The sequence below is a fragment of the Poecilia formosa genome, unplaced genomic scaffold, assembly GCF_000485575.1.
Source record: "Poecilia formosa unplaced genomic scaffold, Poecilia_formosa-5.1.2 Scaffold260, whole genome shotgun sequence".
Taxonomy (NCBI): Eukaryota; Metazoa; Chordata; class Actinopteri; order Cyprinodontiformes; family Poeciliidae; genus Poecilia; species Poecilia formosa.
Window position 1 is genome coordinate 278,509 of NW_006800199.1, and position 19,112 is coordinate 297,620.

The following is a 19,112-nucleotide window of genomic DNA, read 5'->3' on the forward strand; positions in this document are numbered from 1 at the left end:
GTGGCAAGGCTTAACCATGTAAGCTAACAGGCCCTGTCTTCGTAGTCGAGCTTGTGCAAATTTTTGCAAATATGTTTTATCAGATGCGAGAGATTGGTAGAATCCAGACGCCACACTTTTCAGATTCTTATTCACAACAAGCCAGCCGTTGTTGCTCCCCTGCAGCACTAATTTGTCTATGATATCAAATCTAAATAAAACGCAACGCAGGGCACAATAAGTAGGGCAAAAATGATAAACATCGCACCCATCAGTGAGCCTGAGTTATAAAGTTCAGTTGTTTACTTGACTGGAGTTACTTTACGACATGAATGGCAGTATTACTCTACACTCAAGATAAGAGTGAACGTTGCAGATCATTTCCTTCTATCTTGTTGAGAAGCAAAAACAAGTTCATATTTCAAGTTTTTATTTCAAGTCGAATGGTGTGCCGTTTCCGCGGACATACCTATGTGAGGTTAAATAAATCCACATTTCTCCTCCTGTCTGGTTCTGCCAGGCTCTGCTTTGAACTGAATATTTTTCACTGACTCACTTCGCTGCAATCAAAGCTGCGCAGCGCAACGGAGAGCGGCTTTAAAGCGGGCCATTCATTCCGCAGGTGAGGTTTGTGCTGGAATGCGGCTGAAAAGGAGAGCCAGGGCCTCACCTGTCGCTGCCTGGAAGGCTACAGAAACAGGGAGGCGCTCCGAAAAAGGGACAGGAGGCGGAGTTTGCTCCATTTTATCTGACTGGCCTGAAAAGTTTGCTAGAAACAGGCATACCTGAGGCAGAGTCATTCCTGCTGCACCTGTTGACAGCTTTGACTTTGCTTTAGCTCGGATTTACTTCAACATGACCAAGTGATCCCACCAGAGGGTTGGTTAAAAAAAACAAAAAAAAAAAACAGCAGTTCTTTCTGCCTGCGCATTAAGTCAGTCGACGTCAACAATGAAGAAGGGGCTGCATTTTTTGGGTCGGAAGAACCAATCTCTTTATGACACCAACATTAAAATTCCGGACAGGGGTGAGTAAAAAAGGAAACAAGTTTAACTCTCATGATCCACTTACTGCAGGCTGAAACGACCCTTGGACTTGATGTTGACATGGAGCAGTTTCTGTTCACTAAAGTCACATTTTATAGCAGCTTATAAAAAGTCTTGAACGACAGCTGTCACTATTTTGTGTAAAAATATTTTATCAGTAATTTTAAAGTTAAATTCATAAAATCAGGCTGAAATTGCTTTTCAGCTTCAAACCTGACCTCAGTTGTTTATCAGAATTCAATAATTCAAGATTATGGACCTCATGGCTCAAATGACTTTTATGTTTTTTTAAACAATTGTCATACATTTTGAAATAACAAAAGTGAAAGAAGTACTGAATTTCATAAGTTTGTTACTGTGGTTTAAATATCTACTGCTAAATACTTTGTCGGTGAACATAACTGTTATAATTACATAAACATACACCACAGATTAGTGTGTGTGCGTGTGTGTGTGTGTGTGTGTGTGTTGAACCCTATGAATCCAAAAGTGTCGTTTGTGATCCATTTTTATAAATCAGATTCATTTACAGCTATCTTTAAATAAGTACTTTCTAAAATAATAAATAAATAAAATATTTTTATTGAAATAAGTTGCTGTATATGTTTTATCTTCGTTAATTCATACAAAATAAATTAATGGAGGAAATTTTAAAATAGCTATAAAGATGGAGTAATGAATAATTTAAAACATGTCTTTTTTGCTAATTAACTTGACCACATCAACTAACATTATAACTGCGTTTCAGAAAATGTTGCATATACTTTTTGATAAAAATATGTTTCTAGTTTCCTTAACAAATATAGTTGCTTCAAGTGAATGTGTTGCTAAATTAGTTTTGCACATTCATTTATTAAACAAAATGCAAGTTCCATGGAAGAAATAACTAATCTATCTACCATCATACAGAAATTTGTAGACCTCTATCAAAGTTGGTAATTTTCTAAAAAAATAAATAAATAAAGCTGTTTCAATTAAACATGTTGCTAAATATGGAAAACCCAGAGTAAATGTGTAACCGTTTTAAAAAATGGTGAAACTTATTGAGAAAATCAGGTGATGTTTGAAAAAAAGAGCTTTGTTAAAAGAAATAAAGAAAAATCAAGTAAATTTTTTTGAAACAGAAGATCTCATTATTATTCCTATTATTATGTTTTCATTACAATGACTGTAAATGTAAATGTTAAAGAAAAAAAATGATAAAAATCTTTTGGATGACTTCTAATCAGAAGCTCAATATCCCCCAAATCCCCACTGACCGGACATACAATTAAATAACTGAAATCTCGACTGGGACATAACTCAGTTTATTTTTCCAGATTATCCCTGCCGCCCCATCAGTTCCCGACGCCCCGGGAAACTAGCCACAATCACTTGCACAAAAAAGCGTTAATGCATCCTGTACTGGGTTGTAGCTTTGACATATTCTTTTAAAAGTTACCATAGATGAAATCTGTGGACGAAATAAGGACTTTTATCTGGAATAATAAACAGCAAAACAAATTTGTCAATATTAAATAGGCAGTAGTAAAATATTTCAGTGGATTTCCATCTCCAGTTTTCTTCATGCTTGATTCTAACATTTGCTGACAATTAATTGGATCCATAAATGCCGATACCTTGTAAAATGTGTCCTTTGTTTCTGCCTGCAACCACCTCTTCCTTCCTTTGCATTGCGTAGCTAAAACTTAACATTTTCATGCTAAACATACTTGTGCTTGATGTAACCTAAGGGCTTACTTGTGACTCCTATAGCTTTTCTTCATTGTGTGTATTACTTAAGTGCAAACTTCCAAAATCTTAGGTAAGAATTACAGGGAAGGTTTTCGTCATAAATCTCTTGGATTAAAGTAACATCGGTGGAGGAGTGGTAGCTCAACACAATAGATGTTTCTTGACTCTTACTTCATGCCTTCTGGAGGCCTGGAGTGGTTATGATTTAACGTCTTCAACCAAGAAGTTTTATCGGAAACTTTGCTTGACCTTTCAAACTCACTTCGAAGTGTCTGTTTTCAGCCAACAAACACTTCCTGCCCTGTAACACAGCATAACCCTGCATGAGGGTCAGTAGCTAATCTAGCTTTCAGAGATCACTTCTAAAATAAAATAAAAAATTAAACAATGATTTTTATTGAAACAATAAACTTGCTAAACTTGTCCTCAATAACTTTCAACCCACTTAAAAACTGGTTAAGCTACATTTCTTATGGACATCAGTTCTGCTAAGGATATGTTGAAACAGATGTTTAAAACTTTTGCATGAAACAAGGAAGATTTTAATTTGCGCCACTAACATCGCTAACTTGGACTTGAGCACGATCGATAATGAAATGAACAGTTTCTAAGAAAGACAACTGAGTACGTGCTCACAGTCTCCTGGCAGCTGAAATCCAAGCCGGTGCTCATAAAATGTTGTTGGATCAAGTGTAAGTCTCTCAATTCAGCCTCTGAGAACAGGAAGCGCAGCATGAATTGCTATGCAAAAGGTGCAACACGAGCGAGAGAACATTTGTCTATTTAAATCAGGATGGGGCACAATAGGGAAACTAATCATTTGGTTAGACTGGTTTAACACTGCAGTGTTTTCATTCCACAGCCGTCCTCACATTCTTCTCTGACTTTATCATATTCTTTGGTCTGAAACAGAAGAAAAATCATCAGCATGTTGTGCTTATTGTGTCCCAGAGCAGAGAGGGAAATGTGAGAAGAGACGTGGTTCTGCTCTGTGCCTGTAATGTCTTTAGTTGGTCGTTGTTTGGTGAAAGTGTTCCAGCACAAAGAGCCGAAGGGACGTACAGGCTAAATGCCTTTCAGTGACAAGGATCTGTCGTCGGTCACTTATTGGGCAAACAATGTGACAAGGAAACGTTTCAGCGTTTTTGTCTGCAGCACATTCACTGTTTACATTTTATATTCTTGACGAATGCTCTGTGTGAGAACCAACACACCTGAAGACATTTTCTTTTTTGTTCCTGGTTTTACCTTTCGCCGCTGCCGTCGCTCAAACCCTAGCCCAAGTGCTGCAGTGTTTGCTGTGCAAACACTGGTGAGGTAACAGCACTTAAGCAAAACAACTTAGTGATCCAAATCAGCTTCTTTGACATCAGTTTTCCTCACGTCTGACCACAAGCTGTGTCCCTTTCCATACGTTGTTGCTGAACTTTCACTTAGCCATAGCGGCAACATGTAATTTAAAGCAACAATCGGAGCTTTTCCTTTGTGTCGCTTATTATGTTGTCATAGTCAAACGATACCTCAGATAGTCGAGTTGACTAATAGCCACTTATGGGTCACTTTGGTGCACGTTGTTTCTCTTCACCGTCACATGTGTGGTTCTTCTGCTACTCCCTCTTTTTCTTCTTTATGAGCAAATTATTTAGATTGAAGGTTTGAGCGATAGCAATTGTCATATGAACATTTCTTTGGATAGTTCCTGAAGTATAGCAATCTGACGCCCCCAAAAATCTGTGTATGTCTCATCAGACAGTGTTCAGCTGGTGCTGGAGGAGACGGAGTCTGCAATCTACGAATCTGGGACTGCCAACGTGAGGGCCAGACCCACCGTCAAGCATCATACTGTGAGTATTTAGGAAAGCTTCATTTCTTTGCATTGATGTTCTGTTTCTGAATCTAAAAAAGCCTCAAACATCTGGCCAGTGTTTAGGTACATTTAGCTGGCCTTTGGAAACTTTATTGCAAGACTGACAACAGTGGATTTGAATAATTTTGGCAGATTTGGCAAGTTTTTAAACATTTCTTTCATGATCCCATCAGTTTACCTTTAGATTTGTTCAGCGACGATTTTTCAGTGGAGCTGCAGACTGACTGTCCTTGTTGATAACTGCAAGTAGATGCGATAAGGATCACTCCTTATCTTACTATGGAAGACATTATTCAGAATTGGTACTGAAATACATTGCAGGTGGAGGTTAAAGCTGCAATATTAAAGATACCAGTGGCATATTTTTATTCCACAAACAAATTTACACCGACAACAAAAACAGCTTGGTGCAAACTTTTGGATTCCACAAAATTTTTTGAAACTACACGAAGGAAAAAAAAAAAAGACATGCTTACATGCTTATCTGTTTTGAGTAGATCTGAACTGATTACATCACAAGATACTTAAGAGCTGCTCTGACTGAATGACATTAGGAAGTAAAATGTTAGTTTTGAGAGATATTGACAGTTTCTCTGTCGTTGGATCTGATTTGCAAAGATTTCAGCAGTAAATGTTCGAGTCTGACCCTAATAATCCTCAAGTCACGACGGACGACGAAGAAAGCGCCGAAGCTGAAGCAAACAGGAACTGAAGCAGACAAATGTAATTACATTCCTGTTTGCATGGTTCCATCTGGTTTAGTGTGTGCATGTGTCACGTCGCAAGATGAGTAAATGTTTTTTTTGATTCTGCTCACTTTCAATATTTGTGTGGTTTGCAAGATGTTGCACTGCTTCAACTTAGCAAAGCAACTTCTGTCTGTTTGACTGACTGACAGGCTATTAGTGAGTCTATAAATACATTCATAGACATTGACTGGTTATTTTACGCCTTGTGTGATGACAGGGGTATGTGGATGTTTGTCTTATCAAGGGAAGACTTGCTAAATAATAAATAAATAATGACTACAGCAAAATAAACACAAAAACTGACAGTGACATTTTGTTCTGTTAGTAACAAAGTATATATTTGGCTGATTTAAGACCGACTAGTAGCTTTAATTATGATTTGGAATAAAATTAATATTTAATAATTGAGTTAAACAAAAAGGTAGATGAACTCATGAAATTTATTCAATTTGTCTCATATTCCGTTACATCGATATAAAGTTACTAATTGGTTGTCAGATTGTACACTGAGTAGTTAATAACATTGTGCAATGCAAAAAACAAAACGCTAAAGAGTTGTCTGACTTGGCAACAATATAACGTAACTACAGGATCTCTAAGGGTTTCTTTTGTTTATTGTTATCGTTTAACCATCCCATCATGTTGTAGCGCAGGTCCGGCCCACCACTTATGCACAAGAGTGCATATTTTTAGCAATCTTAGAGACGTTAATCTCAATTTATGTGTACGTTAGCACCGCGTACGACTGACCTGACGGGCCTCCTATTATCTCGTCATGGAGCAAATGAAGAGCTTGTCTGCACTCGGTTCACACACCTCGCCCTTTTGTTTGGGAGTGTTTCTCAGGCATGTGAACGCGGCACACCCTGCGGCGCAGGGGCAGGTCAGCTCTGAGCGCTGCGACAGCTGAAAGTGACTCATAGAGCACCGAGCGAGGAGACTAAATCAAACTGGATCGGACACACCCGCCGGTGACCAGGCACGCTTTATGCTCCCTAAAGATCGCCTGTGTGAGAGGGATTATTAGCAAAGGGAGAGTAATGCAGGGTGTGATATTAGGAAGATGCAAAACGTCTCTGACAGCATTGATAGATGGATTAATTTTCACATGCAGGGGACCAGACGGCTTGTGCACCAGTGAGCTGGTGCATAAAAACTGTATAAAATTATCAACTTTTGCATTTTATTATTTTTAAAATAGAAAAGCAACAAATATTCCCACTAAAGCATAATTTAAAAAATTGATTAATAATGTTATTTATTAAATGTATTTTAAAAAATACAGAACAAAAAAATCTAAACTGAATTGTAATTTCAAAGCGCTTACTCTATAGAATAGGACACGTTTTTGCTCTTTCACTTTTCAAGACGAGTGAAACAAGCTGATATTAATCTGTTGCTTAATCTTTCTGCTCAGATTTCTAACAGACATGCTGCTTATAGCTTTTCAATTGTAAATGTAAAACACTCCTACCTTAGTGAGAGTAAGTAGCTCACTAATTTAGCGTTTTTAATGGATAAAAATGACAGACTGCTTTACAAAAAGAAAGCATGTGAGTCAAAATCTAATGAATAAGACAATTAAATGACACTGATAATCAAAAGCTAAGACAGAAATTCATAATAGGACTTTAAATAAAATATATCTGAATAAAAATGTCTAGTTACTTTTTAAATGTTTCGAGAGTCTCAAGGTAAAGACAAAGGGAAGCTCATTCCACAGCTGAGCTGCAATCGTCTGAAAGAAACGATCTCATCGAGTGTTGCTGCCGCTTCTGGGAACTAGCAGAAGGTTTTTTTTTACTTGAGGACCAGAGAGCTCAAGTTGGAGTATTTAACTTTAATCATTGTGTAATATACTGTGAAGACCAGCATCACTCATACGCCCCTGACATTACTGTCATAAGCCTGTTTCTGACAGAAAATGAAGTGGGTGTCTCTCATAAAATAATAAAGCCATCTAAAAGATGTTTCAATTTTGAAAGATACGGCATGTCTTTTTTATTTACACTTCATTTAAAATATAGCATGTAAAAAAATGTATAACCCTCTCAGTAATCAGGGAAAGCATGTATTTGCATTCCAGCAATCAAATCCATCTTGTATTTGCTGACCAGATTTTTGCATGTTTCCTCTGGTATTTTAATATTTTATCCTCCCGCTCCAAATATTTGAGGTTGCAAGTTTTCCTTTCCATCACTTTAATCTTTAACTCTCAGATTCAAACTGGGACTCTTTTTAAGCCGATCTAAAGCCTGCAGTTTGAGGAAACATGTTGCGCAAATGAATAAAAAAAAAAAATAAATACTTTGAACCTAAATCTGCCAGGTTTGGAAATAATTTTAGGTTTTACCCTAAGAAGGAGATGGACCATGAAAACGCCCTGAAAGTTAGAGAGGGCTTTAAAATATATTCTAAAATAAGTGGGGAGTCTATTCAAACACATTCAGATAGTAATTATGTCATCTGCTCGAGCTTTTGAGCTAATGAAAGAGCATTACAGTGATCAAGAAGAAAGAAAATTTAAGCTTGAATAACGACCTCAATTCCTGCTACAACATCAACCTTCTGGGTTGCATAATTTATTTATTTTTTTCAAATGAAAGAACATGTTTCGAACCAGTCTTCTTGAGTGAAACAGAGAAAAAAGTGTGTTCGCCCTCTTTCAGCCTGCTGAACAGCAGTCCACAGCAACAGGTGGGGCCGAGGGCAATCAGCATGTTACTCTTGTTTCACATTTAATGACATATTGATTATTATAGGTAGATTGTTGTTTTCCAACACTATTTGGAAAGCTGAATTTAGTGGCAGGACTTGGTATTTTAGGACGGACACTTAAGTGCTCATGTTTTTCCAGTTGAAAAAATGTCCAAAGCTCTAAATTTGTCATTCTTGTTTGTTAGGGAATTCTCATCATTCTTGTCATTCTTGTTTGTTGCCATATTTCAATTGTCTGACAATGAGGCCGCAACATATGGGAGATTATTGTCAATGCAACTATCCATTTCTGTCTTTAAGCAGTTGAACAGTGTAAGAAAAAACAAAAAAATGTTTGCAGTTTTGAAACTTTAGCCGTTTAAGACCTCGGTATGATAACCAACCCAAACCTATTCACATATAATCCATACAAGCAAAACTTCATATAACATGTTTTAGCAACAAGAGACGATTTTGCAATCTGCAAAGAGATGACTTTCACCGAGAGACTCAGTAAAAAAAAACAAAAAAAAAAGCATGCCAAGTGATGCTGGAGTGATTTGCAGCTTTAGATCTTGAGGATCTCTATTGTGTCAACACAGTCTGAGTTTGTTTTTGGTTCCATGATGTGAGCATCGCCCCTCTCTGTGTCAGTTTTTTCACCTAACTCATAGAAACAGACACAAACAAACACACACGCATCTGTGAGTTTCCTAACTCAAGGCATTCTTTGACAACAGGCAGTGTTATGAATTATAGGTGGATCCTCTGATTCAGCCAAAGTTCCTCATAGGCAAAGAATGTGAAACTATGGCGTTCCACCTATGATTACATTATGACAATCCTGAAAGACAAGGCCATGCATTTTTGCACTAGGGAGTGCAGTATTCCACGCATAAAACGCAAAACAGACATTTGTTGGATGCCATGCAATGTGTGAAAGCTCATAAAAAAATCACATGGTTGACAATTTTATGATGTTTATGCCAATAATGCATCGTACTTTCAATGTTGCAACACTCAGGCCACGTAATAGTTAAAAACTGGTTTGTTCACCTTTAACAATGAAGACTTGCCAACAAAACAAGTAAAGAAAAATTTGCCTGCAGCACAGAATGTACGGTTTCTACACTTATGACTTCAGTTCTTGTGCTGTCTGCTTCTTACGACAGGAAGTTCAATAATTTTATGATTGGATTTTGTTTTTTGCAGTTCTCGTTTGAAACCTTCCAAGGACTTCCTGTCCCAACTCCAAAAGTCCCTGAACTTCCCCCTGCCAATGGCCCAATAGTCAATGGGACAGGTGAGCATCTAAATAATACCTTCTATGTACTTAAGGTTTAAACTACCAAAGTAAATGGTGCCCTGTTTTAGTCATTGTTCTAGCAGGTCAATTTGTGGCCCCTCTAGACTCAGCTGACGGATCACAGGGATAAGAATAAAGGAAACATCCATGTCATGTAAATGTTTGTCCAGGCTGTTGCTCAATACCTCTCCTGAAAAAGTCCAAATGGCCATAAAAGATGGAGAGCAAATTTACACAAAGGGAGTGTTTTTCTACCTTTTAGATTACTTTCCGGTTTAGAAAGAAATGTTAATTAAAATTTACATTTGCAGCATGCCAATGTGAAATGTGTCTCAGATTTTCATATTTTTGCAAATATCCCATTTTTTTTTCTTTTTAAACCTTACAAAGTTGTGCAAATCCACAAAAATAAATGTTTTATTGATAGACCAACATAAAGTAATTGTTTTACAAATAAATATCTGTCTCCAGCTCTCATTACTTCATAGGAACATTTATTTTATTTTATTTTTTGCAATTGAGATTCAGCTCTTTTTAGGTACGTCTGCCGGCCTTTCGGATCTAAAGACTAAAATCATTGTGAATTCTTTTGAAAAATAGTTTGACACATGGTCTAAACCATTTATTATAGTTTTGGCTGAATATTTAGGGTCATTATACTGCTGGATAGCCAACATTCACTGTAGTCTCAACCGTGCTTCTACAAGGTTTTCTTCCAGGATTGCCTTGTACTTAGTTCTATGCATTTCCCATCCCATAAAGAGCACTAATCAGATGACTTATGCCTTAGCAGGTTTGAAATTGTACTATGCAGTTCCCTTTTTTTAGTGGATTGACTGAACAGTGCTTGATTGCGTGTTCAAAGTTTAGGATATTGTTTTATACGTAGCCTCATTTTAAGTTTCATCTTCAAGGTGCTGATTGTTTGTTTATGTTTGTTAGCAAGCCTCTGAGACCTTCACAGAACAGCTATATTTATACCGAGATTAAATTAAACTATTTGTTGATTGAGATGATTTCTGAAGGCAACTGGTTTCATAGTATTTTACTTATGGGAATCAGAGTTAAGAATGCTAAATACAGATAAAAGTACATGTAAATCCATATTCTCATCAACAGACCTGTGTCCGTCCCACAGGGCTCAGAACTAGGCCCTGTTCTCTTCATGATCTAACAACTTACTTAGAAATGTTGGCCTAATATGTAGCATTCTCCATGACCTCGTTCCTCCCTCTCTGTTGGACTTAGTTCATTTCAACGCAGCTGTGAACTCAATTAGATAGAGGAGACTGTATTTAGTCAAGACAGTTTTTCCATATTTTGAGGCTTCACATAAGTGAAATTTTACACCGCCATCTTTACCTACATACCTTCAAACACAATGGAAAGAAATTGCTTTGAGAATCAAAGCCTGCTAAATATTCTCCTTCCAGAGTTAATCGCTCTGTGTTCTTTGCTCTTCTTATCTCTTGTCTTTTACAGGTGCTGGAGATCATTCATCCAATGGATCTATTGTATCCGTGCCAGGCCACATGGAAGAGAAGATTTTTGTTCCTCCTCCTCCTCCTTCAACGGCCCCTCCACCCCCTCCCGTGAATTTCATCCCTCCTCCACCAGACTTCATGGGTGACCTAAACAGCTTAGATCCTGTGGCCCTCCAGCCTCCATCCATGCCTGCTCCAAAACCACCGTCTATGGTGGAGGAGGATTTGTCCCTTTTGAAACCACCACCAATGGCGCCTCCAAAACCTCCGAATACCTGTCCTACTGGATCTGGGTCAGCAGCACCTGTCTCTGTTCCACCGCCAACCCAAGTGCCAGAACGTCCAAAATTTGCCCCTCCGCAACCACCTGCTGAAAAGCAGCAGAAGAGTCATAAGGTCCCACCTCCAAAACCTATCAGATCGTCTTCGGTGTCCACTGCTGAGCCCCCAGCACAGCCTCCCCAAGTGCCCACCTCCACATTGTCCACCTTCAATTCCCAGAACAAAACAAAGGTTCATGATCCTCCAAAGCACACAGTGCTTTGGAACGGGTCAGCTCCTGCTGGGATGCAGATAGATGGAAAAGCCCCTCAAGCTGCTCAGCTACCTAAACCAGAGCCCAAACCTGTACAACCCAAAGGGGCTTTACAAATTAAACAACCTGAATTACCTAAAGTTCCTGAAGAACCTAAAACAGAGGCAAAGACAGAGATTAAAATAAAGTCTCCAACGGAGGCTAAAGCAGACACTGTTCTACCTCAGTCAGAGATAACTAAACCCCTCCAGCTTCCACCACTGCATAGAACGACTAATGTCCAGATCAATTCAGAGTCCAAGAGCACACTGGAAGTATCTCCAGGTCAAAGCCGCAGTTTCAGCCCTCTATTGGATCGCAAACTGGACAGCCTGAAGGCTAACGAACCCAAACACTCTTCAACATCGCCGTTCGCTCTGCTGAAGGCAGCTAAGGAAAGAGAGAAAAAGAAAAACACTCAATCTTTGTCCCGCGAAAGCAGCACCAAGAGAAATGAACCAACAAGTCCTAATTCCTTCACAGTCATACCAAGATCAACGTCTTCAGTTCTACCAAGTCAGAATAGACTACAGGAGAGTGCAACTCTTGGGCCTGCAGAAACTAAAACAACGATTCAGGCTCCAGAAACACCCAAGGGTTCGACTGCACTGGCCAAAGATCAGAAACTATCAACTGATCCAGTTTTAAGTAAATTTACAGCACTTTCATCTCCAGCTGTAAGTAACCTGAGTGAGCAGAAGCAAAGAGCAGAAGAAAAGCAATTAAAATCTCATGATGTGCAAAATAATACTCCTAAACAGGATATGAATTTGCCATTTCTGCCCCCACCACCAGAGTTTGGTGACTTTGGTCAAATACCAGAGCAACCCCCCTCCATGCGTCCGCCCGATCCCCCCACAAAAAAAGCCCCAACACCACCTAAAGCTTCAGCTCAAACCCCAACTAAAGCTCCCGCCCCAACTCAAACCCCATCTCAGACCCCAGCTAAAGCTCCCGCCCCAACTCAAACCCCATCTCAGACCCCAGCTAAAGCTCCCGCCCCAACTCAAACCCCATCTCAGACCCCAGCTAAAGCTCCCGGCCCAACTCAAGCTCCAGCTCCAACACCAGCTAAAGCCCCAGTAAAAGCCCCAGTCAAAGCCCCAGCCAAAACTCAAGCTCAAGCTCCTTCACCGCCAAAGCTCCCACCTTCTGACATACAAGTCAAACCAAAGCCACCAGTCCAAACTAAAACCAATCCACCCTCTACTCAGGTACCATCCAATCTTTCACAAAACCAGGCCACCCTCCTTAGTATTTTACAGAAGAAGATGTTGGTAATGGACCAAAAAATGGCCCCCGTTAATGAGTCGGAGCACAATTCTGATGACTGGAGTACTGGCTTTTCTGACGAAGACAACAAGGTACCAGCAGTGCCACAACCCAAACAGGGGACCAAAAACCCACCTGCCCCCGCCAACAAGACAGCATCTTTGGACATGAAAGAGTTGGAGACCAAAATTATCAACAAATACCAGAGTATACAAGAGAAGAGTCCCACCAAGTGAGTACATCAGGGCTACCTGGAGGGAGATCATATCTTTGTGAGCAACTCCAGCCTTTAATCACTGCAATCACTCATCATGTTTTCTTCTCCACAGAAATGGGATGCGTTCAAGACAAAAGTATGGGATGACTTTCACCATCAGGCCTGGAACTAAACAGCCCATAACTCTTGCAAGTAAAGAGGATTCCTAAAGGTCTTTGACTGTAGAACAAACCTGCTGCATATAAAATAGCATATGCCAAGGCCATAACATGGATATTTTGTGAGATTTCTTCCTGTGTCTGCAACACCTGATACTACACAAACTGAGTTTTGGTGAAAATAAAAAAAAAATTAAAACTGACACCAAAGTCCCCTTTGAACATGCCCACCCTGACTTTTTGTGTCAGAAATTTCACCAACAATTGAGCAATTTCTCTGGGTTTTTGTACATCTGTTTTCATTAAACATGAAATATTGCTGGAAGAAGTTACAATTACCCTTAGTACTGCTTCAGCCATGCTCAGGATTTTCTTTTACATTTTAATGTTGTCCATCACCACCTATGGGTGCAGAATAGGTATTACACCTCTTTTGACTGGAATGAGGTGACGGTTCAGATTTCTTTTTTTTTTTAGAAAAAAATATCCAGTGTCATGTATCTAGGGCCTAAATAATATGTGATTTTACTTTAGCAGTAATTTGTGCAATTTTTCAGTTAGCTATGAAGTTACAAGTGCTTTCTTTATTAATTAGGAAGTTCATGCTGTCAAGTGTCAAGATGATTGTTCCATTTTTAAAATGCAACGTGTTTTCTTTCTAAAAGTCTCACAGTAATATGGATATTTTATATGTAATTTGTTTTTGTGTGTTTAATCCTATCTGTGTTTTATTTAGAGATGCACAAATCAATCCGCCAATTTTCCTTAATTGGCTCTGATTGATTTCTAATAAACATTTTCCTGACCCTCTTAACTAAAAGACCAAAAACATTGGCTTTGACGCACTGCTCAAACTTAATACAGATCAGGTAAAGTTTGAGAAAATATGACGTGGTGCATAAACGGGTATAATATTGTAAATTTGGGTGATAATATTGGAAGATCAAAAAACCTGCAGTATGTTCTTTTGTCTTTTATGTGTTACGATAAATCAGTCCAATTTAGACCCGACAAGTCAAAAAAGTGGCATCTGGCAGGAGAAGCCATGAACTGTGCATCTTTTTTCATGAAAATTTATATGGGTTATTGTCTTTATTTATGTAAATTATATGGATGATAAAAAATTATGTTGTTCTCTCAAATATTGGATGTAAAATATAATGTATAAAATAAGTGTATAAGCTGGAATTACACACACCGTCGCCATTCTGTCCATCCTCTGTTACATGTACATAAGTCCACCAGAACAAAGCAGACTGTCAATTTAGGCAACCAGCTGCATGTAGTTTTTATATTTATTGATTTTAGAAATATTGTGCTCACCCTATGATTAATTATTGATATGGTTACATTTACACTACTACCACTGTACATAGTAAGTTTAAAGTAGATGTTTTTGTGTAAATTATAAACATTTATGAACATTTCTTTGTTTTTATTGTTTTTGTTCTCTTTGGAAATATTTAACAATATAATCTATTGAATTGATACCTATTCCGGTAAATATTTTTCAATGTATTTATATATCAACTCATTTTGGATAAACGGCCCCTAATAGGTTTTTCGTTGCTTAAACTACAGATACAAACCTGAAAAGTTGTTAAAAGCAAAGAGAAGATCAAAACTAAGATGTTTTACCAGCTGTCAATAATGTTTAAAAAAACAAGCTATTGTCATTGCATTATGATTACGCAATGACTATTATGCAAGGAAACGCTAAGACCTTCTTCCTGGCTTTGATTAATTATTTCTGACAGAGATGAAGTTCTGCAGAGGGCTGCAGGATAACAGAGAGGAAGCAGGGAGCTCAGGTTTTTCACATATTATCTGTCTTATAGATAATACGTCACAACATAGTGAAAGTTTTAAGAAATATGTAAAAAAAATAAATAAAAAAATTATAAAAGTTATATACCTTCCGTTTGAACATTTCAACAAATAAAACAATTGTCATAACAGCTTTAGCTTTCCTTTAATGTAAAAGTCTATGGTGCAAATATGGAGATGCTTCACAACATGAACCAGAATGACCAGACAGAGAAGAAGAGCCTTACACAAAATAATGTGCACATGTCTGTGAGTTGGACATTTTAATTCACTTCTCCTAAATGAGATGTTATATTCAACCATCAATGAGTGTCCAGCTCCAGACCTCAAGATCTGGGGTCCTGCCAGGATGTCGAAGCTCTACAGAGGACTGCAGACGAGCCGTCTTTTGACTCGGCTGTGTTGAACCAGGGAAATAATAACAAAAACACGCAGGACACCAGCCCCCAAGGACTGACGTTGGACACCACTGATCTGGACACACTGTGATATGCCACATGTGACCATAAATGTGTCTAAGATGAGGACTCGGTATTTGGAGTGACGGTGTGGTGAAGCACGAGGTGATCCCAGCCTACAGTCGTGAGCCTGTTGGAATCACCATGAAGCCAACACACACCTTTAGCAAAGTCCTGGTGTCGCCGATCTCTGAATCTGTAGGGGAAAAAAAAAACGCGGTTTGTTTATTGTCTGGTGCAGAACACAAGAGTTACTAAGTGAACTGAAAAGACTCACATTTCTTGCAGTTCAGAGTTCATAACAGCAAGGGAGCAGTCGTCACTAACAGAGGCTAGCAAAGGGACACTAGGGTGGATAAAAAAAAAACAAATAAAAAAAAACAGTTTATTTATAAGGAGAAGAGGGGAAAGGAAACGGCAAAAAGTACATTTTGGCACATTAAATCTTCACCTATTTGTGGAGAAGGCCAGGCTGTTAACTCTCCGGCTGTGTATTTTTTTCACCCGTGCCGGTTCTGATCCCAGGAAATCTTTGACAGACACATTGCCCAGCTCATCGCCTGAAAGAAAACGAGAATGATAATGTGAAGAAGCAAGAAAAAACAAAAAAAAAAACAAGGAAGGAAGGAGAACTGAGCTTCTGTCAGTTATCAATCTGTTGATGGACCTTACCAACAGCAATAGTGCTTCTCTGGTGGGGGTGCCAAACAGCAGTAGTGGGAGAGCAACTGGGAAACTCGACATCTGCAACAAACCACAGAAGTAAAGAGCATCACCTTTCACTGCAAAGCCGAGGTGTCAAGAAGGTAGTCCAGTTTAAGACAACATGCTGCAGTAGCCTGCTTACCTATTCTTGAGGCTGGTTTATCTGGCTTCCTCCTGTCCCACATCAACACACGGCCATCCTGAGAAACGGGAAACGACACTGAAAACTCCTCAACTTGAAGGGTTTAGTTTTACAGTAGTTCATGTTGAATAAACAAAACTGCTCTTACTAATTAAAATAATTTGTTCCATCTCATTTTCCCCATATTTCTTCTGCATTTGAGGAGCATCTTTATCTAAGGAAACACCCTAGTAAACAGATTTTGAACGAAGAACTAACTTTTGATGAAAACCAAATTTTGTCAAACATAAAAACTTGAATAACTTAACCGTTAAGTTCGACTCCTGACTAAACTGGAATTGGCTTATTAATCACTGATCTGATCCAGGAATGGCAAGTCAGATATTAAGATTTTTTATTTCTTAATCAATCAATATTTGGCCAGTAAACCAACAACTAACAACGTATACGTCGATGCAGTTCAAACTAGAACAATCTATTAACCTTATGGACATTTTTTTTCCTCCTTTGTGTGTCAGACTCTGCAGGTTGGCTTAAATAACTATGATTTCTCCTCGACACATTACTATAAATGAAACCACGACATTGAAAGGAATCCTACTTGGCCACAGGAGACGAAGAGAGACTCGTCTGAAGGACTGCAGGCAACACAATTAACAGGCTGCGTGTGAACTGCAAGGAGAAAAACAAAGAAGGTCTAGACATTCATTGTATTCAAACTACATTCTAGATTAATTCACTTTTAAACAGTTGATGAAATTTACTACAACCGTGCCAACTTGTTGTCTGAATAAAAAACAATTTGATTTCAACTGGGCATTGAGTTTATTTTTTTGATAAAGTGGATTTTTAGATGTTCTCTTACCATTGTAGGTGGTGACGACTGTCTCCTGACTGAGGTCCCAGACTTTAATTCTGTTTAAAAGATACAGGAATAAAATGGATGAATAGAAAACACAAAAAAGAGGAAAGGGAAAAAAAGTGAAGTTGATAAAAATGCAAATTAAAGTTTTGTTTTCTAATAATCGTTCTTTTTTTTTTTAAGTCAGTCAAATTTTAAATAAAAAATAAATAAAAATTTGTTGGGAAAGTAGTTCATGACTAACGTGGAGCCAAAAATGATAACTTGTATTTCAAATAAAAAATTTAAATCTCAGAAGTGCAGGTTGCTTCACCCTTTTATCTCACACCACTAAATAAAATCAAGTACAACAAAATTCCCCTTTAAAGTCACCTAATTTGTAAATAGTGTGTAATTTAATCTCAAGCGTAAATTCAGCTATGATTTTCATATCACATGATATGAAAATGGAAGTTCAGAAACACTCATCAAATATGACTGAGGTATTTTGGAAATATGAGCAGGCAAAAATACCATTTCTCTAGACGTACAAAACCAGTTGAGACACACCGCAAAACCTTCCAGCTGTCATGGCAGACAATAGTGGGTCTACAATGTGTTGATGAAGCTGAATACCAACAAGTCAAACATCAAATGCTTGATTTGTAATTGATAAAAACAAAACATCTAGATATTACTTCTACTTCAAAATTCTGCTGCACTTAGTATCGGTCTATCACGTAAAATCTGTTAAAGTTTGTGTTTTTAACGTGACAAAATGTTAGAAAGCTCATAAACATCTCTATATATTTATCTACGACACATGCTTCCCTGTAAACCTGTCGCTCTATGTGTGAACTACTCTCTAACCTGCAGTCCATGCTGCCAGTGACAGCACTGCTCTCTCCTGTGATGGGGCTCACAGTGGTGACAATGTGGTCATGCTCATATTTGGTGAAGCGATTCATCAACAGGCGCTCATCCTCTGCCAGTTCCCAGAGCTCCAGGGCACCTGCACAGAACAAATAACCAAAAAAAAAAACCAAAAAAAAAAAAACCAGTTTCATCCCAGTCTGAAGTCACCGTGGTTCAGCCAGGTTCTGTGAAGTTGGGCCTTACCCGAATCTGAGGCTACAGCCACTCCCTTTTCAGCCACCCACTGGACATCTGTGACCCCAGCCTCAGTCTGCACGCCAGCTTTGCAGAACCCCTCGCTGGGGGCTTGCTCCGGTTCGCTGTAGATCCAAACGGATCCTTGCCAGTTTCTGCCAGAGAGGCTGGAGGCTCCCAGCAGCAGCGTGCCGTCTGTAGAGAAGAGCAAACAACAAATATATTGAAAAAGATCTTTCCGTTCCACATTATGTGAGCACAGATGTTCTTGAAAACTGTCGGCACGTTGTAGTTAATCATAATTTATCATATGGATGTAGCAAAACTGCCGAACTGTAAACATGACGACCCAGCAAAACCACGTGTTTTTCCTCCAGTGATCCCGGCTAGCTGCTCCTTACCTGCTCGGTACTGAGCCGCGCACAGGTGCTTCTCCATACAGGCAGGGGCGTTAGGAGGTATCTTCCACGGGTTTTCCTTAATCATGTTGGTGTCCACTGTACTTTTCATCCAAACTGCAGCGCTGGAGTCTTCACTCTCTACAACTGAGATGCTTTTACTTCAAAGCAGCTTCTGCAGCAGCTAGCTAGCGCCGATATGAAGACACCGCTCCTTTTGTCTCTGGTCTGCTTAAGGCGCCTATATAAATCAGTTTGTTATAAAACGATAATAATGGCCCCGTTTTATAAAATATGGAGCTTAAAATTATCCTTTTCAAAATGAATGAAAAACTGGACAAACATAAAACCAGCGGACACAAACTTCTGCTTCCTCTACGTTTCTTCTTGTTAGATTCTTGGAACTATTTACGAGGTACTGCCATCTCCTGGTCGAATAAAATAAAATAAAATAAAATAAAATGTATGCATTTGGGAACTACTCTTAATTTAAATTGATCATTTAAAATAAAGCAAAGCAGAATAAAATAAAAATCAAGAGGGGAGAT

General features: G+C 38.6%; 2 protein-coding genes across 3 annotated transcripts; one reads left to right on the plus strand and one right to left on the minus strand.

The window, feature by feature from the left end:
- Positions 1-618: 618 nt before the first annotated feature.
- Positions 619-14,510, plus strand: LOC103150684 (proline-rich extensin-like protein EPR1). 2 transcript variants are annotated; one of them, XM_016680874.1, is made up of 6 exons: positions 619-1,006; positions 4,509-4,603; positions 9,285-9,375; positions 10,861-12,333; positions 12,367-12,940; positions 13,038-14,510. In XM_016680874.1, the coding sequence occupies exons 1-6, from the start codon at positions 931-933 to the stop codon at positions 13,132-13,134; spliced, it is 2,406 nt and encodes an 801-aa protein (XP_016536360.1). In that variant the 5' UTR covers positions 619-930; the 3' UTR covers positions 13,135-14,510. The 2 variants fall into 2 exon arrangements, with proteins under 2 accessions (XP_016536360.1, XP_007570455.1); XM_007570393.2 differs by having other exon boundaries at positions 620-1,006; positions 10,861-12,940.
- A 526-nt stretch (positions 14,511-15,036) lies between these two features.
- wdr77 (WD repeat domain 77) lies at positions 15,037-18,970 on the minus strand. The gene is made up of 10 exons (XM_007570394.2): positions 18,568-18,970; positions 18,176-18,361; positions 17,927-18,068; positions 17,081-17,130; positions 16,817-16,887; positions 16,216-16,273; positions 16,041-16,112; positions 15,820-15,928; positions 15,646-15,714; positions 15,037-15,564 (listed from the first exon to the last, which is right to left on the minus strand). The coding sequence occupies exons 1-10, from the start codon at positions 18,674-18,676 to the stop codon at positions 15,426-15,428; spliced, it is 1,005 nt and encodes a 334-aa protein (XP_007570456.1). The 5' UTR covers positions 18,677-18,970; the 3' UTR covers positions 15,037-15,425.
- Positions 18,971-19,112: the final 142 nt, after the last annotated feature.